General features: G+C 35.3%; 10 protein-coding genes across 10 annotated transcripts; 5 read left to right on the top strand and 5 right to left on the bottom strand.

Moving 5' to 3' along the window:
- The first annotated feature begins 155 nt into the window (after positions 1-155).
- On the top strand, positions 156-1752 carry LOC106614821 (uncharacterized). Its single transcript, XM_014230734.3, has 3 exons — positions 156-981; positions 1271-1422; positions 1489-1752. Exons 1-3 carry the CDS (start codon positions 381-383, stop codon positions 1573-1575), a joined length of 840 nt encoding a protein of 279 aa, XP_014086209.2. The 5' UTR covers positions 156-380; the 3' UTR covers positions 1576-1752.
- A 226-nt stretch (positions 1753-1978) lies between these two features.
- Polr1E (RNA polymerase I subunit E) lies at positions 1979-5240 on the top strand. Its single transcript, XM_014230757.3, has 5 exons — positions 1979-2137; positions 2199-2404; positions 2466-2875; positions 2937-3158; positions 3219-5240. Exons 1-5 carry the CDS (start codon positions 2071-2073, stop codon positions 3466-3468), a joined length of 1155 nt encoding a protein of 384 aa, XP_014086232.1. The 5' UTR covers positions 1979-2070; the 3' UTR covers positions 3469-5240.
- On the bottom strand, positions 4168-5327 carry Dlc90F (dynein light chain 90F). Its single transcript, XM_014230758.3, has one exon. It carries the CDS (start codon positions 5129-5131, stop codon positions 4796-4798), a length of 336 nt encoding a protein of 111 aa, XP_014086233.1. The 5' UTR covers positions 5132-5327; the 3' UTR covers positions 4168-4795.
- A 465-nt stretch (positions 5328-5792) lies between these two features.
- Dph2 (Diphthamide biosynthesis 2) lies at positions 5793-7694 on the top strand. Its single transcript, XM_036357333.2, has 5 exons — positions 5793-6059; positions 6115-6264; positions 6329-6575; positions 6629-6784; positions 6856-7694. The coding sequence occupies exons 1-5, from the start codon at positions 5904-5906 to the stop codon at positions 7584-7586; spliced, it is 1440 nt and encodes a 479-aa protein (XP_036213226.1). The 5' UTR covers positions 5793-5903; the 3' UTR covers positions 7587-7694.
- Positions 7695-7800: 106 nt separating this feature from the next.
- UQCR-C1 (Ubiquinol-cytochrome c reductase core protein 1) lies at positions 7801-9921 on the bottom strand. The gene is made up of 6 exons (XM_014230738.3): positions 9740-9921; positions 9289-9495; positions 8893-9221; positions 8461-8837; positions 8313-8404; positions 7801-8253 (listed from the first exon to the last, which is right to left on the bottom strand). The coding sequence occupies exons 1-6, from the start codon at positions 9806-9808 to the stop codon at positions 7909-7911; spliced, it is 1419 nt and encodes a 472-aa protein (XP_014086213.1). The 5' UTR covers positions 9809-9921; the 3' UTR covers positions 7801-7908.
- A 117-nt stretch (positions 9922-10038) lies between these two features.
- On the top strand, positions 10039-11232 carry CycC (cyclin C). Its single transcript, XM_014230743.3, has 2 exons — positions 10039-10814; positions 10869-11232. Exons 1-2 carry the CDS (start codon positions 10227-10229, stop codon positions 11082-11084), a joined length of 804 nt encoding a protein of 267 aa, XP_014086218.1. The 5' UTR covers positions 10039-10226; the 3' UTR covers positions 11085-11232.
- On the bottom strand, positions 11147-13958 carry LOC106614826 (GPALPP motifs-containing protein 1). Its single transcript, XM_014230739.3, has 4 exons — positions 13838-13958; positions 11756-12460; positions 11459-11684; positions 11147-11392 (listed from the first exon to the last, which is right to left on the bottom strand). Exons 2-4 carry the CDS (start codon positions 12418-12420, stop codon positions 11228-11230), a joined length of 1056 nt encoding a protein of 351 aa, XP_014086214.1. The 5' UTR covers positions 12421-12460; positions 13838-13958; the 3' UTR covers positions 11147-11227.
- On the bottom strand, positions 12497-13838 carry LOC106614828 (phosphatidate cytidylyltransferase, mitochondrial). The gene has a single exon (XM_014230742.3). It carries the CDS (start codon positions 13802-13804, stop codon positions 12800-12802), a length of 1005 nt encoding a protein of 334 aa, XP_014086217.1. The 5' UTR covers positions 13805-13838; the 3' UTR covers positions 12497-12799.
- Positions 13959-14182: 224 nt separating the features above from the next.
- Alg13 (Alg13 UDP-N-acetylglucosaminyltransferase subunit) lies at positions 14183-14948 on the top strand. Its single transcript, XM_070106093.1, has one exon. It carries the CDS (start codon positions 14284-14286, stop codon positions 14794-14796), a length of 513 nt encoding a protein of 170 aa, XP_069962194.1. The 5' UTR covers positions 14183-14283; the 3' UTR covers positions 14797-14948.
- Positions 14829-18531, bottom strand: Rpn2 (Regulatory particle non-ATPase 2). Its single transcript, XM_014230736.3, has 4 exons — positions 18372-18531; positions 17178-18144; positions 15814-17121; positions 14829-15749 (listed from the first exon to the last, which is right to left on the bottom strand). The coding sequence occupies exons 2-4, from the start codon at positions 18127-18129 to the stop codon at positions 14956-14958; spliced, it is 3054 nt and encodes a 1017-aa protein (XP_014086211.2). The 5' UTR covers positions 18130-18144; positions 18372-18531; the 3' UTR covers positions 14829-14955.
- Between the last annotated feature and the right edge of the window lie 5175 nt (positions 18532-23706).

A 23706-nucleotide genomic window follows, 5' to 3' on the forward strand; every position in this document is an offset into this window, starting at 1 on the left:
GGTGATCAATATTCTGTAAGTATAATGCTGAGATATTAATTGAAGACTTTTTGACTTAATATTACTACGAAAAATGCCTGTTGATTATCTGTAGGAACATAATGGAAAACGTTTAGATGTTGTGAAATTCAAATATAACAAATGTGTTGCTATAAATATGGCCAACACTGTATACAGGTATGCGTCTCTTAATTAAATAACCAATCCGTTAGTGGTGCATTCGCATGCAACGGTTGACATTCTTAAAAAAATCATCTAACATAGTAAAAATCAAAATGCGTGAAATGCACTCAACGCGACCACAAACAATGAACAATTTGAAATTCACATTCTAAGTCATAGCCGATCATTCATAGCTTCAAGACTTTAGACAAATCATCATGTTAAAACTACAATTGAGTGGTTCTTTGATTCTATTTTGCATAGTAATTCATTATTTCTATGGTGCATACGCGAATAATGGATCCACTAAGGACCTGCAACCGCATAATGCTGAGTCTGCAACGACTCCCAGCCCAGAATGGTTAGAATATCAACACGAACGCTTCAGTAATGCGAAAGACGTGGAGACATTGAGAAAAATGCTTGATCCAGCTTCGAAACTGTTAGAAACTAAAGGCCAGCCTGATGTCCGAACAGGAATATCAAGTATTCAAAAATCAGAAAACCAAGTGGCAGCCAAGATAAAAGAAGAAAATATATATACTGGAGCAACGGTTGAACAAGTACCAAATGAATCTAAGCATAACGAGGAAATGCTTGTTGAGGAAAATTCAGACGAAAACGCAGAAAGAAGGTCTAAAGTGGAAAATACCAACACGCTTTCACATGTCATAAAAGGCATACAATATCCAACGCTTCGAGGATTTATAAACTTTCTAAAAATTATGCAGCGCAGATGGGTCAAACAATCAAAATTAACATTCGAACAGAAACTTAATAAATTAAAGCGTTTGAAAAATAAAATGATGCACTTGATAGGTAATAAATAATAAATGTCGCTTGTTTAATGGAAGAGTGTCGTTAATTAAAAAAATACAAAAGGTCCCTAAATATTTTAATTGTTAAATATGTAAATGATCTAACCACAAGAGTTAATATTATTATTAGGTTTTGAAAGAAATGTTTCTGCATACTTCACATAAATTTTTGTATTATGGCGCTCTACCAGTAAACAAGCGATGCATCTACATATATACACACATAAAATGGGTGATTGGATTCTAATTTGGTATCATTAATATATTGTTTTTTTGATTAATCATAACAGAGGACCAATTCAGTATGATTTGGACACCAAAGGTTCACATGCGCCGCAGACGCGGTATATTGGGAGAATCAAATCTTAACTTTCCTCCTGAGGCAGCTTTAATTAGCATAAATTTTTTGACCTTTGCCGTTTTTCTAATTAAACTGGTTATGGTTAGTATTTCAAAATATTATCACACAAATTTGCACTATACTATTCATTTATTCTTACCAATACAGCAAGTGGTGCATATCATAAAGAGTAAGCACTATACACTTAGCGGATTTGGTTTTACGTCCGCCGATACCATGACTAAATCTACGTGAAATCAGCACACAAGTATGGTATATAACCCAGCTTTACTTAACAAAATACTATAGTTTTTAATTTATTGCTGCAGAAAGCTTTTCAATCACATTTGTTTATCATATGTTAAACTTACAAACGTTTGATATAGATAAGAAAAAATACCTACGCATTTAAATTACATTTTAAATTTAATTAAAAAAGTTACAATATTGAAACTAATTAAATTATATAATATGCATTTACATTTAAATTATATATAATATATATATTTATAATTTTTGTGCAATAAAAAGCAATATGTGAATTATATCTTTCTTGGTTATCTTTCTGTTATAGAGTACAAATTAACTTCAATGACTACTTGGTATTCATATGAATAACCATTAAATTATTCTATCAGTTCTTCATCACTAATGCCATTTTCTTCACGTGTCTCATTGTTGCTTTGAATACTTTCATACTCGCATTAGTTAATTTTATTAAACTAAGTTGTATTGTTTTAAATTATAATAATGAAGGAAAAAGCAACTATTGAGAAGGTATATCCTCGGAAACGTAACGCCGCAATACCTACATTGTGTAAGTTTCTCACAGATCAAAAACAAATACAGATACAAATTTCGAGTACAAATGTTTTCAGTGAAATTTCAAAACGGCCAACTAGGAGCCGTAAGTAAGGATACTACACAATTTACTCGTCTACTGCAAAAACGTGGTAAAGAGTCAAATGCCAATATTGCAATGGTAACGGCTAATGACCAAATTTACCATGGTATCATGGATGTTGGTGAGGCGGCAGCACTCACAGACACTTACATCTGTGTCCGCAATAAAATAACAAATAAGGTATTGATTAAAATATTTAGTTTTAAATGATATTTTGTTATATATTTCATTATCCCAATAGCTTCGTATTATTCCCATTGAACAAGCTACACTCAACAATCATATTTTTAATACTCTTGAACAAAAACCTTTGCCAACCTTGACGGCCGAACACACCAGAGCTGTGCTAATGAAGCAATTTGGAGGGAGAAAAGCTGCACGTTTTGCAGCTAATCAAGAAAATAATAAAGTGAATGTCGAAGTACTAAAGAATGATTTGGACAACACTGTTCGTGAAGCCGAGTTCAACAAAGAAGGCGAGGAACAACTCGATACGCAATATAACTTTGATATTTTGCGACCTAAATTCAATAAAGATGCTAAAAAGTTAGAAGAAATTTATGATGTACATGATATTGTGCCTGCAGAGCTGCTCGATCGTTTAGATGAGGAATCGAAAGTGGTCTACTCAACACCAGTGGATAAGCTACCGTAAGTGGTATCGGCATGTTAATTTTAACCAAATTTTAATTAAAATTTAATGGATTTACAGAATTCGGTCGGAATATTTATGCAATTGTATCAAACATATACAAAATAATTCACCAACACCAGATGGATTCTTACATTTGAAATTAATTATCTACATGGACTGTTTGCTAAATTTGCTCAAAAGTCGTGCACGTTCAATCAAAACAATTGAACTTTCCGGCATCACGGAAAAAGCAGAAAACGATGTTCGTTCACGTTTTTCTGATCCTCATTCAAAACCTTTGTAAGTTAACTATGCTAAACTAATGAATAGAATATATTAAAAATCAACCGTTTATTTTAGTTCTCGCACTTCGTACACCTCAGAAAAAGCCTTATGCTATTTTATAGTTCTTGCATTGATAATCAGCGAAAATTTTACCGTGGATTTAAACGTGTTGGCACAAGAGCTGTGTGTTTCAAAAATTAAATTGGTGAAGTTTGCGCATATTGCGAATGCTGTTCGACCAACAAAGTCAGATTTGCTGACATTACGTTTGCCTAGCAAAATGACTGCCTTACCTGGGGGATTTAGTAGGAAATCGAAAAAATAAACGCTTTCCTGCGCTAGTTTAGTAAAGAGCCTTAGACATTTGTAAAATATAGACGATTAGATATTAAAAATACGTATTTGAGTATTTCATTCTGCCACTTGTATAATCAAATATTTGAGCATAAAATACTGTTTTAGAGAGGACAGTCGGGTAAAATTTTTTTTTTTAAATAGTGAACATTATCCCTATGTAATTTCATTATCAGTAAGTATCGCTTTTATTATTTTTTATTATCATTTTTCATTACGTGCGTAATTAACTGTTAGAGAAAAGAAAATAAAACAAAAAAAGCGTATTTTTGTCGGTTTTCTCATTTCTGTTTTTTTCTATTATCGAAAAGTCAATTGACAAAGAGAGTTGTGAGAGCGGATGACATAATAAAATGGGATCATATGTTTTATTTAACATCTAAATTAATTGGAGAACAATGAAGAAATAAACTACTTCTAAAACAACAAACTTTAGTCGACCCATAGATATACATACGTATACTTACATACATGAAGAAATTCCAAGGTTAACAATTATGAAGTTTAACTACCTTAGCATGATTCATGAAAGTTCAGACCTGAAGTGTCACTAAAATAAAAAATTGCACATATGTACATGTGTGTGTGCGAGGTCCCATTAAGAGTCAAAATACTATTATTGTCATTGAAATTCTTACAAAATTATACCCAGACCAATAAAAAGTCCATATTATTTAGAATATTAGTGTTTTATTATCAATTTCAGATGCAAAGCCTTAAATATTTATGTATACATATATGTACGTGGTTATTCGGAAATAAATGGCATAAACCACTAAGATTTTAATGTTTTATCGAAAACTAAAAATATTGGAATTCCTAGTAGTAAATATATTAGTTTTTAATGTAAAGCACGCTCTTACATATACATATACATATTTTCGGTACCCTCTATAAAAATACATTTTCTGCGATTTTAATTCAAATTTATATTCAATTGCTGCACATATTGAACATTCTTAAAATCAGTAAGCACACCACCTCAACTATATTTTTATTCAATTTTAAGGCCCTAAAGAATTTTATATTATTTTGTAGTTTCAACAACTTATGCAGCTATAAAAGATTTAACACATTTTTTGTTACAAGCTCTCTGGTCAGAGTAATAAATCGATTTTATAATTGAATTCAAATGGCTGTAGTAAGCGTTTATCTGGGTTGAGAATGTTGTATGTTTCTATAGTATTTACTGTTTTACTTTGTTTTTGTGTCCACCGAAAACAACTAAAAAGTCTATACCCTCCCCTGTCTGTAGCCGCTTTTGGCATCACCTCACTTCAGTTTCCTTTCATCAATTCTTAAACGGCTAGACCAAACACCGACACAATACAATACATCGTTTTATTTTCCCAACGCACTGTGCAGCTTCCATCTGTGTCATTATTCCAATAGCATGAACTGGCTGTATGCAGACCAGCGCCATTCTTTTGCATTATCATCGACGTGACAATGTATTTATATGGTTTCTGCTCCTTGGTAAGAACACTAAGACAGTTCTCCACAACTTGTCCCGTCCAGTTGTTTACCTTGTCATGTTGGTAGGCGTTGCCGCCGATGGTGTTCTCAATGGCATCCTTAATTATTTTGCTTACGTCGTCCACAATAAATTGGCTTTCATCACGCGCTTCATCCATGTTGTAGAGTATTTTCTTGTTCTAACTTGCTTATAACTATTTAGTTTTTACTATTCACTTCTATATATTTTCAAGCAAACTGCGTGAATTCTTGCAAATTTTTCGAAAATTCCGGAATTAGCAGCTTGAAAAAATTATAGCGTTTCTTTACTTTTGCTTTCTCTAAATTGACGTTTTCATTTTCCTCTACGTTTTCAGAGATGCCAGCTTTCACATTTACTAGGATTATTCAAAAACTTTTTGTTCAAAGTAATTTACTTTAGCAAGTTTTACTATTGTATTAAGAACCAGTTAAAACTAAAACATAATTATATGATTTTTATAAATGATTTTAAGTATTTACAATACACATTAAATGCTATACTGCATACAAGAATAATATACAAACTGACTTAGAAAAAAGTAGTTTAGGCAACCTCAAAAGTCTTTGACAGTTCTACTGCGAACTTGCCACATTATAATAATTGATAAATAGTAGTTGTTCTCTGTTTGGTAATGTCGGGTCAAAAAAATATCCGTGGTTAAGAATCGACAACAATTAATAATTAAATAAAAAAAATTTATACAAAAAAATAGATATATATATTGAAAGTAATTATTATTTAGAGCATTTTTGTATATAAAAATATTAGTAGAATAAATCTGGTTGTTTGTGGTTTTCAGCTGCACAGCAACCCTAAACACGGTACCTGCAATTTTTAGAAATTGCATTATACATTCTCTTTGGTTCTAAATTATTGAATAGACATCAAAATATCATTTATTGTTTACAATGAGCACCTCAGCCTTTTTTAATTCTGCGGAGGAAGTAATTGAAAGAGAAGTTGACTTGGAGACGGGCGAAGTCACACCTCCGCTTGAGCAGGTTTGGAATGGTACCCTACTAAAAATTTGTTGGGGGTGGATTCGACAAAATGGATACAAGCGGGTAAAACTATTGAACAATCATAAATTAAACAAAATCAATAAAAATATCTTTTTAGGTCTGTCTCCAATTCCCTGACCATTACCTGCCGCATAGTGATGAGATAAGTGATAGTCTTAAAGCTTTGTTCACTCCCAACAGTGGGTCGACAGATATAAAACTTTTCATATTGGCCGATACCTCGTATGGCAGCTGTTGTGTAGATGAGGTAAATTGTCATTTGAATTACCTCAAACATGAGTCACAATAAAAATAAAAAAAACATATTACAGATTGCTGCGGGACATGTTGAGGCAGATAGCCTGATTCATTTTGGCAACGCTTGTCGTAGTAGAGTATCTCGTCTTCCAGTGTTGTATATGTATCCACAGTATCCTTTTAATTTGAGAAATTTTACACTTAAGTTGTCTTCAATGGCGGAGACTGTCAATGGAAAAGCCTTATTTATATACCTGGATATAGGTTACCATCATTTGTTAGACAAACGTGTTGATGAAGCGGATGAAGATGCGTTATGCTGTAAGTTTGAAATAATCCCGTTTTTAATTAAGTTAGTATAAAATATTTTGTAGATAAATTAAAGGAAATGCTGCCATGTAAAGAATTATTCATTGAGGCATATCCCCCCGCAGAGGAAGTAGTAGAGCAAAAACATCCAAGTGATCCCATCTGCATTTTCGTGGGTTTCGAAAACGCAAGATTTTCCAACCTATCGATCACAACTCAAGGTATTCTATCTATATTATCTGTGTAAATATTTTTCATTTGACTTTTTCTATTTTTTCCCTTTCGTTATCAGCTTCACAATGGTTTATCTACGAACCAAATAAATATAGTTTGGTTGAAAAAAATCCGTTAACTGTCCAATACATCCGTCGACGATACCACTACATAGAGAAATGTAAAGATGCTCAAACTCTAGGACTAATTGTGGCCACTCTTACAGCCGAAGGTTATTTAAAAATTGTTTCAAGGTTACAGGAAATGGCTAAATCCCGTGGAATAAAGACTCAGATTATTTCAGTGGGGCGGATTAATCCCGCTAAATTGGCGAACTTTTTAGAGATAGATTGTTTCGTGCTGATTGGATGTCCCTTCAATAATATGTATAATTCCAAAGAGTACTACAAACCCATTGTTTCAGTATTCGAAGCTGAAATAGCACTCAATCCAGCATGGCATATGAAATATCCCGAGGCATATGTAACCGATTTTAAAAAGTTGTTACCGGAAGGAGAAAAGTTTTTGGCATTTGATCCTGCCGTCCAGCAGGAACAAGACGTCAGCCTAATTAGTGGTCGTGTTCGAGGCAATAACACCGAAAATGCTGAAGAGGATGGAGCAGCAGCACTAATTGAGCAGCAGCAGTCTCTTACTGGGCAAGGAAAAATGGAAGTGATGACCACCAATACTGGTCTCACCTTTGAAGACCGTACTTGGAAAGGTCTTGATCCAGCATTAGGAAGCACAGAGCCAGCCAGGATTGAAAAAGGTCTTAGTGGTATTCCAATCAATTATACACATGACTAGTTCCATTATTTTCGCTTATATAAGTATAGCATATTTACAATTATTATTAGCGTTGTACACAAATTTTTGCTCCGGGTATTTGTATTAGAATAAAGGGCTTCTCAATAATGTTAGATTTTTTCTGTATAATATATAATATATTAAGGATTCTGTAAGTGGACATTCAAAAATTTATAACTCACAAGGAAAATAGAGAGTTCATTTTAAACTACGCTTCTTTTTTTACTATTGGATATTTTTATTCAGATTGTTTTATTTTTCAATTAATTTTCCTTCAATTACACTACTTTGCTCGAAGCAATTTTTCGTTTATTCAAATGAATTAGACCCTCAACCAATACATCGATGAGCGAATTCTATTATATTCAGGTAGGTTCTCGACCGGACCGACGGCAGCTACTGCGGGGCATCTGTCATAAATATATTTCATAGCTACATCACGTACATTGCTGACATTTACGGCGTCAATGCGTTGCTCTAATTCGTGCAAAGGAATACGGCGGTTGTAGCATAGCATTTGACGACCAATATCTTCACAGATAGGAGTGGTGCCATCAAGTTGGAGTAGCATATTGGTCTTCAACAAATTCTTGGCGCGTTCAACTTCGGCCTCAGTAACCATAGTGCAGAGACGCATCCATTCCGTTTGGACATTGAATAACATATCCTTAACACAACATATAGTTAATAAAATATCTTAAAAATATATATCAATTATTTTATTACCTCGCACTGCAATGGGTCACAAACGAAATAGATACCCCACAATCCGGTGTCCTTGTAGCAGGTGTTGAATGATTGGAAACTATGGCATAAATCTGAAGAAAATCGTATGCTTTCATTTAAGTCTATTGATTGACTTTCTAAAACTTACTGTCCTCAGCACTAGCACGTGCCAAGTTCGAAGCATTATTGACGCCACCACCTTGAGAACGATCCCAAGCTCCAATCAAAGTATTAGCTACCATCAATGGGATATTATCTTGATCTGTCCAACCACAACCTTCCACAGCAATGGCAACATGTGCGAGGGGCAATGAATCATCACGAACACGTACTTCTGAACCGGTGAAGCGGCATGATGTGACAACTGGTGGTTTGCCATCATATGTATTTTCCAAACCGCGCAGATTTTCTTGAGCCAATTTTACTAGATCATCATGCTTAACACCGCCGGCACCAGCGAGCACAATACGAGAAGCTTTGTAATGAGTTGAAATGTAGTCGCAAAGATCTTGTTTTCCAATGCATCTGATCAATAACTAAGATGTAAAAAGTCATATTTTGTAATCTATTATTTACATACTTAATATTCTTAGTGGGTCCAAGGATGGTTTGTCCTAATGGGGTACCTTGGTATGCGGTAGCATGCAAATGATCGAACACAACTTCTTGCAAGTTGCTTTCAACTTCTTGCATTTCACGTAAAATAACAGATCGTTCGCGTTCGATTTCAGCTTCACCTAATTTTGAATTTTGGATGATGTCAGCCAAAATTTCTACTGCTTTTGGTACATCCTTCGACAAACACTTAGCGTAAAACACAGTTTGCTCGCGGGATGTATAGGCATTCAAATGAGCGCCCAAATTCTCAACTTCCAATTCCAAATCGGTTTGGGAACGTTTAGCAGTACCCTATATAAAAATAAAAAAATTATTTCTAAAAACTCAATAATTTTTAAGTATTTATATAAGATCTTACTTTAAAAGCCATATGTTCCAAAAAGTGTGCAACTCCATTATTCTTTTCTGTTTCAGAACGAGAACCTGCATCAATCCACAGACCAACAGTAGCAGTCGCCGCTCCGGAATCTTCGCTAGCAACACGTAGACCGTTATCCAAACGTGTCACCTGGGTGGCTGGAATATTCACGAGTGTTTTCTTTAGACTTGCTGTTGCCTTGTAGCGCTATCATGAAATTAGACAATAATCGAAAATCAATATACGACACATAACCTCAAACCAAAAGTATTAATTTGCACAAAAGTGTTAAATAATGTTTCATTTGAAAATATTATCTCGCAAATACATTTGTAATGGCATTTAATGTATTTGGAGATTTTTTTGCAAATGTTTCAAACGTTTTATCACTTTTCACATTACGTAATGCTAAAGAACATATTTTACACACTCTTTTTTAATAATCACTTACTTTTAAAAGCTCAGCTCCTTTAGAAAGCTGGCGTAAATTTTGGGAAACAGAGAGCACTCGCAACGCCATTGTGTCTATTATTTAAAGGAATTTGCTTAAATTTTATTAAACAATTCGCCCTCGACGATCTTACATGAACAAGATAGGCAATTGGGCTTAAAGTTGGCTGCTTTTCTAGTAAAAAAATTTTATTGTCAAAATAGAGTACGTTAAATTTATGCCAGAACTGGTCAGAACAATTGAAATGTCATACGCTGTTATTGTTTTATATTTTTTTTCACTTTCTTCAACGACAACAAAACAAATTTGACGTTTGTGAACTCGAATAAAATTTGCTACACTATTTTAAAAGAATTTAGAATTGGTGAAGCTTTTGAAAGAGTTTGTTAACAGCAACATTAATTTTTCTATTCAAAGCTAAAAAAAGGAGAAAGTGTTTAACATATGAATTTGTTTCAAATATTATTTTGGTGTAGGTTTGCTTGAAATGGCAGGAAATTTCTGGCAAAGTTCTCACTCACAGCAGTGGATACTAGATCGGCAGGACCTCATACGCGAACGACAATACGATCTACAAGTGCTAAGTGAGGATGAGTATCAGAAGATTTTTATTTTCTTTGCTAATGTCATTCAAGTACTGGGTGAACAACTAAAACTTCGGCAACAGGTCATTGCTACTGCGACTGTTTACTTCAAACGGTTTTACGCCCGAAACTCTCTAAAAAACATAGATCCATTATTACTAGCTCCTACCTGCATATTGCTTGCTTCGAAGGTAGAAGAATTCGGAGTTATTTCAAATTCAAGATTAATTAACATTTGCCAGTCGGTGATTAAATCAAAATTCAGTTACGCCTATACACAAGAGTTCCCCTATCGCACAAATCATGTTTTAGAGTGCGAATTCTATTTGCTTGAAAACTTAGATTGCTGTTTAATTGTTTACCAACCTTATCGACCTCTACTACAATTGGTGCAGGATATGGGGCAAGAGGAACAGTTGCTAACTCTAAGCTGGCGCATAGTCAATGATTCTTTGCGGACAGATGTATGCTTGTTATATCCTCCTTATCAGGTAAACACTGAAACTAAATTCGATTATATACAAATATTAACTTTTCCATTTAAGATTGCAATCGCGTGCTTGCAAATTGCCTGCGTTATACTGCAAAAAGATTCCATGAAGACTTGGTTTGCCGAACTCAACGTCGATTTGGAAAAAGTACAAGAAATAGTCCGAGCAATTGTAAATCTTTACGAACTTTGGAAGGATTGGAAAGAAAAAGATGAAATACAAATGCTATTGAGTAAAATTCCAAAGCCAAAACCAGCGCCCCAACGCTGAGTAATGCATTGAAAAGTAATGAATTCCTCATCTTATTTTTTAAATAAAATACATTTTAAGAATTCGTATTTCTGTAAGTGAAAAATGTATTTTTATAATTATTTATATTAAACATTAATATTGGATACGAACTCGAAACAACTTTAAAGATACTTTGTTTTCCCACTTGCGAACTTGGTATTTAGTATTTTTGCTTTATCGACGATCTGTTTGGTTTGGTTTTTATCAATTTTGTTCAATTTCAAATCTACATCCCGACTAAATGGTCGTCGCTCGGGCTTAGCTCCTGCACTGGCCAGTTCCTTTTCCTATTAATTTATGCGATGTATATACATATATGTAACTATAATCATTATAAACCGTAGAAAACTTACTCTCTTCTTTCGCTCCTTTCGTAATTTCTTTTGGTGTATATCTACTAACGACTCATCTCGCTTGTGTTGCTTTTTGTGCTTCTTTGCAAGACGTGCTTGCTCTTCATCTCGGTGCTTTTCATAAGCGTCTTCAGCACTTCGTTTCAATGCGTCAGCTGTTGTTTTGGTCTTTGATGTGCTCGAGGAAGGCTTGGTTTCATCATGAGGGGTTTTTGTCCAAGACGAACTGTTAATTTAATACAGAAAAGAAAAGCACTTATTTATATTTTAATTTTTATAAAACAACAGTATACGCACCGATCGCTAAAGTCCGGTCTTTCTTTCCCTTGATGAAACGTTCGCTTCATGTTGGAAAGCGCTGCTAAGCCGCCCTTTAGCCCAACTTCTGGCAATTCCAACATCCATTCCTCACGTACGTTTATGTCCGTCGTATTAGCGGTACCTTCAATGGCTGCCAATTTGAGTTCCAATGCGCGTTGCTCCAATTCTATTTGTGTTGAACTCATTTTTGCTAACCCATCAGAGTTGCTGCTTACAGGCATAGGACCAAATGAGAAATACATGTCGTCTATTTCGCCATCAATAACTGAAGTAGCCGCGTTATCGTTCTCAGACATTTCGGAAGACTTAGTTGCTGCGCTCTCAATGGAATTTAAAATTTCACTTGGCATTGTAGGGCCTATTAATGTTTTGTCAGTTTTAAGTAAATGAGGTGGTAAGGCCGGGCCGAAGGCATCTACATTGCCACCAATAGTCTCATCTTTTTTATCCAAAACCGAAATCGGAAAATTGGGTTCTATTCGAAGTTTTTCCTTGTGGTGATTCTTCTTGTCCTTGTGTTTTTTCTCTTTCTTTTCCTTTTTCTTGTGCTTCTTTTTCTCAGACTTCCGTTTGAGTTTTTTATTTTTCTTCTGTTTACAGTGTTCCTTCGATGATGCGGATGAATCTGAGTCGGTGGACATTTTACTTTAATTATTTTCGTGAATATTTATCAGTTTCAAGCTATTAAATGAAATTTAAGAAGTAAAACTGCGTTAATGTTGTAAGTTATTTGCACTTTATTGCACTAGATAGTTAAGAATGCTAAAAAATAGTTAACAAATATTTGTATGTATGTACAAATATATCTCATAGCCAGTTTCTATTTTATAGATTTACATTGCTGTAATCCTAATGTATTCTTAAATAATTAAATGCTTTAACAACATATTCTTGAAATTGTCTCTGCTATAAATTAGAAGAATCTCCTTGCATAAGATATTTGAACATTTAAAACAAATTAATGCAGCTCAATTTCATATTGATATCTTTGGCATAGTTCCATTTCTGTACGCTAACCAACTAAGAAAAAGTCTTAAGCGCCTTACGATAGCTGTAAATAAGCGATTTAAAGAGACCCGCGCTAGGGATGTTTTTTATTGACTGAGTAATGCTGCTGCGCCACACTATGTCATTTACTGAAGTTTGGATCAGCTCGAGGAGATTGTGAGAATTCGCCAAGTGAGGCACAATTTTCATATAATCCCCTTTAAAGGCTGAATTTCGCACAATGCGCTTTTGCAATTCATCGGGTGCATTGCGTAGATGGTGTATTATAGCTAATAGCGATTTGTCCTGTTCAAACTGCACTATGGTTTTATCAGACCCTATTTCTCTAGCATTGAAATCGACTCCAACATAGTCTGTTAAAGTTTGCATTACTGGTAAGTACACATTTAAGAAATCTTTTTCTTGGGCCACAACAATATTCCGCACCTTTTGCTTATTCTCTCCAAATAACATTCGAAAATCACCTTTGTAACTAAGACTGGAAATTGTGTGGAATAGTTGATAGGCAGTAAACTGTTTTGGTAGTAATAGTAAAGCTACTTGAAATGCGCTGCTTAAGTTTTTTGCTAAAGCTTCGTTCAATTCATCGTCACCATTCGTTGGTACCAATTCGCTTACAGGTTTTTGAAGTCGCCCGGCAAGGTACAAATATCGCCAATTTAATAAATCATCCAGTAGGTGCTCTCTTGAGATAACGCCATATTTAATAGTTACGTTAATGTCGGGTAAAGGCACCAACGTGTTGAAGTATACACGAGCTCCTAAATACTCCTGGTAATTCATGATAAAACGGGGACCTAACCGGTGCAGCATTGAGTAGTGACTTTCCTGACGATTAATATTTTCTGCATGCCAACCAAGAGGATCACGTACACAAAATATCAGGTCAATAACGTTTTTTTTTTGTTTGGCAATTTCTTCATAGCCAACTTGCTGTTTGACACCACTGCCATAGGCGAAAACATACGAAAGTCCGCCACGAGGAAATCGCGCCAAAATTTCCTTGAACACCCCCATTAGAGTTTATTAATAAAAATAATTACTCTTTACCAATGCAAAATGTTGAAAATTGAATTCCATTTATAAACTCAACTCCTTTCAGATCGTTTTGGATGTCCTTTACGCGTTGGTTTTGTGTGGTAAAAAAAATACTATTGATTTAAGAAGAAGCATGACATGATAACAGCTGAATAGTATAAAATGCTTTTTAAAAAACTTAACCCATAAATATAAGAAATAAAATGTGAAAAATTTAACATATTGATATCGTTGGAAATTTTTCAGAATATTATTGATTCGATTGATTTTTTTTTTAAACTACAAATATGCTTGAAAGCTTTTTATCCTAATCCATATTGGTTACTTAGTGGCATCACATTTAGAGTGACCAAGTTTCACCCTACTTAAGTAATGACATCGACGTTTTTACTTATCGTATTTGATTTCATACAATTGTATTTTGAGTCCATTTAGCAATTACTAGTAAAGTTATTAAAATGCAATGGAAAATAATTTATGTCACAGTAGGCACTACTAGATTCGATGAATTAATAGACGCAGTGGCATCTGCTCGTGTTTTGGACGTTCTACAGCGACGAGGATGTCAAAAGTTGGTCATTCAATATGGACACGGTAGACCAGTAAAGAATTTGAAAAACATTCTTCATGTCTATGGTATAACGATAGAACAATATGATTTCAAGCTCGAAATGCCCAGGACTGATATTTTAACTGCAGACCTTATAATTGGACACGCTGGAGCAGGAACTTGCATGGATATACTAAATCACGGACGGGCGGGGATTATTGTTATTAATGACAGGTTAATGGACAACCACCAAACTGAACTCGCGCAACAATTGAGTGATGAAGGTTACTTATATTATTCTAACATAGAAGGGCTGGCTAAAACTATGGAATTAGCAAATTTGTCAAAACTAAAACCGTATGGAAAAAGCAATAATATGAAAAGCTTTGTAAAATATTTGAACGAGATGGTAGAAGCATAGTTGTACATTCTTAGGCAAAATAAACGGGTGGATTTGGTTAGGTTATATATAAATTTTATTATGCTTTGAATGTGAAACGCAGAACATATTTGTTTATACATGTATGTGTGATTTTTAAACGTTACAGTAAAATTACAAAATGATAAAGAGCATTCCCATTTAGTCCTCTATATATTCGAATGGCTCTGGTGGCTCTGGTTCCTTGGCATCGTCATTCTTTGGCCCATAGGCAGCTACTGGTTCAACCAGATCTTGCTCTGCTGATTTGCCGGTGTGTTGCAGTACAATAATACCGCCAATGGTAACATCTTTGAGGGGTATATAGGCTTGTGAGTCGGCAACGCTTATAACTTTCAGCTGCTGACGAACAACACGAGCTGGATTCTGCAGTATCTCAAAGTTCGGTTCAGGTTCTTTCTTTTCCTTCTTTTCTTTTTCGTCTTTCTTTTTATCACCAACATCCTTTTCCTTTTCTTCCTCTTTTTTCTTTTCCTTTTCTTCTTTCTTCTTCTTGTCATCTTTCTTCTCTACCTTCTCATCAACGTCCATTTTCTTATCGTCCTTCTTTGAATCCTTGCTATCCTCGTCGATCTCCATTTTACTATCTTCCTCCTTCTTATCAGCAATTTCACGACGTCTTTGACGGGCAGCAATCGAGAGCACGGCAGTGGCCACTTTTTCTCGCTCTTCCGATTTTTTCTCTTCCAAAGGTGCCGGATAGGCAAACAGAGATGGTTTTGCAGCGGATTTGAACTCCATTTTAGGCATCTTCAGGTCTGAATTCAACCCAATAACGCATGTAGGAGTAAAGGCCAACGACAACGAATGGGCTAACGGGAACCAGTACCAGTATTGAGTGAAAACAAGCATTCCAACCACAGCTTGCAAATTGGTATGCCCAGTGCGAGATTGCAAAGACAGTGTAGCATTGCGGCCACCTCCATCAATAATGCCTAAAATTTGGTTTTTTTTTTTATTGCATACGTAAATAATATTTAAATTTTATATCTAACAAACCTTGTGCTAAAATAGCACCGAACTTGGCCATCACATCTTCGTGTTTATTGCTGATCACCTCGGCATAAAGTTGACGGAAGAAACTGTTTTTGGGACAAGTCTGGTCGGTATGCTGTATTAGAATCATAGCAGAAGCAATAAGTGCACCTTGACGGACAAAGTTTACAGGATCGAATTTAACCATGGGTTCCAGAAGACCGATTGCCTCACGTAATCCTGTGCCTGCACAAGCAATACCCAAAGCCATAGCAGCACCGTAGCGGACATGTGGGTTATATGATTCAGCTAACAAACTTACAACGGATGGGCATTGCTCTGGCGTGCGGAAAAGAATAAAACCGATTGCAGTTACCGCAGCACGGCGGACATCATCATTCACATCAGAAACTGCGACATGCAATAGTCGTCGGATAGCTTTATTGCTGCCGGTACCATTATATGCCATTGCAATGGTGTACATGCCGGAACGACGCAATACAGGATCTTTGTCAGTGGATAAACTGGTAACCAAGGGATCTGCCTCTTCTAAGCGAGCAAACATAGTCAGTGAGATACCAACTGCCAACCCACGGAGGATCTTCTCGTGTTGTGTTTCTTGTGCATACGAAACCATATCTTCGATAGCTTGGGCGTTTTTAGAGCCCAACATTACCATACCCATGGCAATACCTGCTGCCTCACCAGTCACGGCATCGTCTTGATACAAATTAAATTTCAGTTGTTCGTACAAATCTTGGCGATGAGTGCCCATAGCTGCAAGACCCAATCCCAAGCATCCACCATGACGTACATTTTCATTCTGAGCATCTTTTAATTGTTGCAAAAGGTAGTCGATGATGTTTGCACCGTGATTGGCGTGGATTAGGCCTAAAGCATATAGACCACCACCCTCTGAGTATCCGGAGCTGGGGCCAGTCTCTTTTGGCAAGTAACTCTGCATAAGGCCTAAAGAATCCTTTTCGTGACCGCGATGGATGACTCCTAGAGAAGCTGTGGCTGTCAACTTTGCCCAATTGGTTGCTCTTGCCAACCAATCTAAGTTGTCACGTAGAAATTGATCGGATGTTGTACCAGCATGCATGAATGCATTGGCTATAACGGTAGCAGTGTGACAAATAGATACACGGACAGCTTCCTTTGTGCCACGAAGAATTTGCAAATCGGCGTGATTGCTGCGAATCAAAAATTGTAATTGCAGATCAATGGTTACTTCACCCGACAAAATTGAAATAAGTTTCTCGATATTTTTCTGATGAGCCTTTTCAGAATCATTTAAAGATTCAATTGTCCTCTCAATTTTCGTATCACCTGATAACGAAAGAACACTAATAATTTTAATTACAAGATGAAAAATATAGCTTTACCTTCTGCATCACCAGCGGTATCTTCTGATCTAGGTTTATCATCACTGGCTGTTTTCGATGAATCTTCACTGTTTGTAGGATTTGTGCCCTGTGGTTTAAATGTGGACGGCAAGGCTGTTGGTATAGGTGCTGTTTCTTTAAGTGCTTGCAGAACTTTTCCTAAAAATTCTTGTGTGGCTGATTCGTATAAGTCGAAGGCAATTTGATATGCCATTAAATTATTTCCTTCCACTGAGGAACGAGTAAGTTTGTCTAGTACTTCAGCAACGGCCAGAGGATCTTCCAAAAATATCAAGCACTGACACATATTTACGTAGTCTGGTACACCCAAATCCCGATATAAGCCTACTAAACAACGCAGTACTTCGGCTCGGAATCCACGATTCTGTATCAAAGACATGGTGACATTGTAAGCATAAGCTAACATGCCAGCAACATCATCCGACTTCATAATAGATTGTTCAAAAATATCCATACGACGCGTTTCCAATGCAATACCCAAAGCTTGACGATATTGACCGTCATCCAAGCAGCGTTGGATCATACGGTTTACAATGGCTTCTAGGCGTGTGTCAACGGCCTTAGCTTCCTTGGGATTTTCAATGAAGGTTATTCTTTGCGCAATGTAAAAATCAATACATTTGGCAATTATAGTTTCAGTGTATTCATTGCGAGCATTTACATCGAACAAGTCTCCAGCGCCTAATGCGTAGGTTAATGCGTCTTCAAAGGAACCCAAATGATAAAATACCTTAGAAGCTACCATGCCTGCTAATTTGTTTTCAGGAAACGAACGGTCCTCATGCAGCATTTCAATTTTTTCTATAGATTCAGAAATCTCTGGCCAAAACTCGTCTACAATGTTATCAAGCTTCTTCAGGGCAAATACCTTCAAATCAGGCATTGGCTCATCCAATAGCGAGATGATACCAGCGGCGGATGTTAGCGTCATTGTAGTTCTTGATTACTGAAAATGACAATCCACATATTATTAAGGTTATGTTTATGTGTAATTTCATTGAAACAATAAACCAGTTAGCATTTATTTATGCAAATCTTTGAATAAAGGTTTTATTTTTGCGGGTGCAAATTTTACAAATATTTATGAGTTAAATGGAAAAATATGTATCCGTTGAGGAAATCAAAACTTTTTTAACAACTTCCAATTCTTGAAATATATATTTATTTACACACCTTAACAGCTTCTACAATTAATATATAACGTAATCGTAATTTTCCAACAATTTTTCTAAAACTAATATATTTTTAGCTCAACAAATAATATTTATCAACCCGTCTGAAAATATTTAACACCAAATGAAAAACCTGCAAATCACTATTGTCAAACTGGTTAGCTTGCATGTCATATAAAGCTTGCGTATGTTCAGTGAAACATTTCCCATTGAATTCGGTGTTGCCATACCTTGTTTAGAAATGGTAGTTTTCTTTGATTCAAAAAGCAGCATTGCCTTTTATTTGTTCTTCGTTACGTATATTAGAATTTTTGTTTGAAATAACAAAATTAAGGATGACGTAAATGCGTAGGTAAAAATTATACTTTTCGAAGGTTTGACTAATTAAACATACAACAATTGAAAATTTAGATTGGATTCATTTAATTGTGTAAAGCTATAGTTGTGATATGGCTAACAGGTGAAGTGGAGAGTTGTGGCGCCAATGACGACTTGAAAGTTGAATCCGAGATAGGCAATTTTAAAATATTGAAATGCTGTAATGGTGCCGCAAGTGCTTGAGGTTCTAGTATTTTTAAAGACTCACATGCATAAATCTAATAAAGCGATATCTCAGGTTATATTAATTTCGAGTATATCTGTAAATTTTTGAGACAATTTCACTGAAGACACGATTATTATCCATTTTAAATAACCTTCTATAACTGTAATAGGTCCATACTTTCCAGTAGGGCAATGTATGTATATATGGCAGTGCTGTATATAACGGAACACTAAAGGAAGCGGAAATAAATTGAAAGCAATAACCACTGCTAGTTAAATGGCCACGCACTTTCAAAAATGAAAAAAACAAACAAAGGTGTGCGAATTCTTTTTACAGCAACTCTCAAAAGGAAGATAAAAGTCGAAACAAGTTAACCTACTTTCGGTGCAAAAACGCACACGCCATTTAAATATTCCATCGTTTGCTGCACGAGAGGTGCCGATGTAAAGCAAGAAATCAAAATCAAGTTCATTGCACCAATACCGGCTGCAATTAACGGCGCGAGGCTTGTCCAACAGCGTCATCAGCGGCACCGCTGTCAATGCACAGCATATTGCCAGTTCAGGTAAGCCAACTGAAACGTAAAGCTGTCAGTTGTGGGGCTTAAATATTTGTCATGCTGTCGCCGAGCCAAACCGGCTCTATAGACACACCGTCCTAGCAGCCACCGTTTGCACCACTTTTTCCATGCTTTGATGTATAGACGCTAGGCACATATGTTTATGAATTTGTGTGTATGTAATTCAGTTTAATCAAAACAGTAATCAAAAACTGTACTCATTCCGTATTTTAACTCCAAATTAGCCGTCGCCAGCTACGGAGTGCACGCGGAAAGGCAGGCCGGCAGCGTGCCGCGAAGCTAATGGTTTGCCAATTGCTAATACTGCTTATGAACATATACATACACATACATATGTACTATACTAGCTGTGCATGGCTGTATCTGCCTTTTATCACAGTCCACTTCAACGGACTTTACAAGACGCTTTTAATTACGTCAAACCTCTTGATTGCGTCCATTGTCAAGGTGAGTGCGTCACGTTCAATGCCTACTGCAATCAGTTGATAGCGACATCCATGGAATAGAAATTACTTTAGATGGAAATGTTGGTAGAGTTCGGGTGGCCTGACGTTGCAAGAGCTTGATGAGAGTAGTTATATCATTAATCAATTTTGAAAATTGAGTGTATTGATTTAAAAATAAATATGATTTGTTACATTGTGCACAAGAAATGCGGGAATGAAGTGCAGTGAAGTCATTGAACATTGCAAATCTCTTGTCGTGTGACATTCATATTTATTCATGAAAACAACTTAATTAAAATTATAAGTACACTAATACCACAAACAAACACTAGCTGCTGAGGCCAACTGCTCGAGGACTATTTGCTGCGGATTGATTTAGCGTAAAATAAACTGAAGTAGAAAATATTATATCTGCGAAGTCTGCAACAACGTCTGTACAATAAGTGGATGCCAGCTTAAGGTTGCACGGTTCTTCTCCACAGTTTAATTCATTGTGGGGTCTATAGAGTGATTTCATGATGATGCTAACAGCATAAGTATTTACATATATATATATGTATGTGTTTATATATACCTTTCAAAATAACTGAATTTCGTACTTTTACGCACTTATATATGCAGTGCGACAGCGTGACGCGAATAATAATCAGGCTCTATGGTGTCTCTCAAAATTCAGATCATGTCAGCTATATAAGTAGATTCATCCGAAAATACATATGTAAGCCAAAATATAAACAAGAAGATAAATTAACTGCGGATGCACCTAAGCTAAATACCCTTCACCTGTAAATTGTTTTAGAGCGTGAAAGGGCATAAAACAGATCTTTATCTTGATTTAATTTGGTCAGTTTGTATGGTAGCTATATGCCATAGTGATCCGATCTGAACAATTTCTTCGGAGATTGTGCTGATGTATTGGGCAGCAATTAATGCCAAATTTCCTAAAGATATCTTGTTAAATAAAATTTTTTTTATACAAAATTGTGATTTCGATCGTTTAGTTTGTATACTAGCTATATGTATGTCCGATAATCCGCTTCTTGGGGAGAAAAGGATGTGTGCAAAATTTCAGATTAATATATCAAAAATTGTGCGATTAGTTCGTGTATACATACACATATAGACGCTGATAATTTCTATATCTATATACTTTATAGGGTATCCGACGTTTCCTTCATGGTGTTACAAACCTTAGTGCAAATTTAATGTACCCTGTTCTGGGTATAAAAATGTTTGCAATGACATATTTACATACAACACTTCAAAAGTTGCTACACAAGTGAGTTTACATGAGTTTACATGGTCGCGTGAAGCAACATTATAGTACGACTTCTACGTTCAACCATCAATTCATTCAAGCACTCATCACCTCATATTCGGTGGATCTTTATACATATGTATATGTAAATCTAAACACTTTAAAATTAAGTACTTCCGCTATGACGACCGTAACTGAGCTGAGCTTATATCATTTGTTGTTATTGCTGTCAGCACAATAGTGCCTGACTTATGCATATAGGCAATTTTCACAAATATACTGTACATTCACATACGAAAATGAAAACAAATTTACCTACTCAAAGTAAACACCAAAATACCTACAGCCATATGCAATTTAGTATAATATATAATAAATACAAGAATATACATATATAGGGGGTTTTTTAGTGGTAGATAATTTTTTAGATTTTGAAAAATTATCATTGAAATACTTAAAAATGTTTATTTTCAAAACTCTTCACTAACAAATTGGAAGAGTGTGAAAATTTCTGAAGAGATCCTCCGACCTGCCTTGAATCCAAAAAAGAGTTACTGATTGGAGTGTTTGAATGCCATGGCATTTTTAGGAGTGTGCAGGCAGCTGTTTCGAAAGCTTTTGATCTTCCACATCATACTGGTATTGATGCTCAATTTATTTGGGTTACCTTTTGGTGACTGAATCATACTAAGAAAAGGCCATCTATGCTGATAAACCACCTACGACTGACAAAATTAAAAATCAGCGCATTATTGCCAATATAAGGCGGGTATGATCGAAAAATTGTGCTAAATTGGACCGAAAGCATGGTTTAATAAGACGCTGTCGCGGTGGCTAGATGACTGAATTTGTGTTCGAATAGCAAATGTTATAAAGCCCAAGTATTGGCCATTTACTTTTCTTTTTGACATTTGACTTAAAATATACATATATACTCTTGAAAAATCACCCTGTATAGTGCACGTGTTCGCACGAAGACTTGTCAGAGCTACTCCTGGTGATTTATGCTTTGACACACTTGCGCACATATTATTGCACACAATTTTTTATGACAAACATACATATATAAATATATACGTACTTACATATATTATTATATTTACAGACACATGCATGTACATTACGATTTAGTGACTTATTGACGTTGCTTACCGCTAACTCCAAGCTTTAGCCGTTATTATATTTGCATAGTGGTTGTTTTTGTTTATACAAATGCACAAAAAGTACATACATACATAAGCATTTGTATAATTCGTACTTAAATCCATTGTTTGTGTGTTATTATACCCTGAACAGGGTATACTTGTATTAAGTTTGCCACGAAGTATGTAACACCCAGAGGGAAAACCTGTAAAATATGTACATAGGTATGTATATAAATGATCCCCCTGACGAGCTGAGTCAATTTAGCTAGACAGAGGGGCCTGTCCTGAATATTTGTGAACAAGTCCCTCAGTTTTTGAGATATCGAACCGAACTTTTGCACACATTCTTTTCACCCCAAGAACCTGCTCATTTGTTGGAATCTCCGATATCGGTCCACTAGAGAGTATATCTGCCATACAAATTGTTTTATTTCAAGAGATACTTTCACGTAACACCAGTATCATCTCTGAAGAAATTTATTATTTATAGCATAGTTCATATATGTACATATATAGTAGGAATTCTTTTGTTTTTGATAACGAATCTTCATGAAATTTGGCATGGACTATTGTCCATCCTCCTGAATCCTCCTGAAGGGCAAAACAAGATCTAACCAGTCACTACACGAAAACGCATATCTATGGAATTAGAGTTGGCATTTAAGTTAGGACTTAGCTGAAGATATTAACAGTTAGACAATTTTGTAGCGGAAATGACATGAAAGAATAGACAATTATTTTTAAACATAAAACAATTTTGTGCAAATAAATAAAACCTTTTATTTAACAATATTAGTATAATAATTTATTTTTCTCTTAACTCGACTTAAGCTACTTTTAAACAAATTCCCATACCAAATTAAGTATGTACATACTTACTAACCTATTTACCTAATAGAATAGTCATTAATTATTAAGGCTGTAAGACTGTTGCTTGAAGTCAATGGCATTGACCTAATTATAAACTGATAATTTAATTTACAAATAGCATTCACCAGTGGCTTGACAATTAGACAGATTAGAGAATGCGGGTTAAAAAACACTATTTTATTCTGCATAAACGCATGATTTTTATTTTTCTATGTGTGAGGGTACTCGTATACATATCTATACACATACATATACAACCATATTAATAGTGTTAGACCTTTCGACAGGTATTTAGAGCCGGCTTAGAATTTGTAAGGTCACTGGTAAGTGGGAAGAGAAGTGCAGACAAGCATCAAGCCGTCCATTATACCATGTAAAATAAAAATAACAAGTAAAATTTTATACTCTCTTAATTTGAAAAGATCAAAGGGAGGGAAGTCCTTTCAGGTGTTGCAAATGTTTATATTAAACAAAAAAAAACGTTAACTTTGGT

The sequence above is a fragment of the Bactrocera oleae genome, chromosome 2, assembly GCF_042242935.1.
Source record: "Bactrocera oleae isolate idBacOlea1 chromosome 2, idBacOlea1, whole genome shotgun sequence".
Classification (NCBI taxonomy): Eukaryota; Metazoa; Arthropoda; class Insecta; order Diptera; family Tephritidae; genus Bactrocera; species Bactrocera oleae.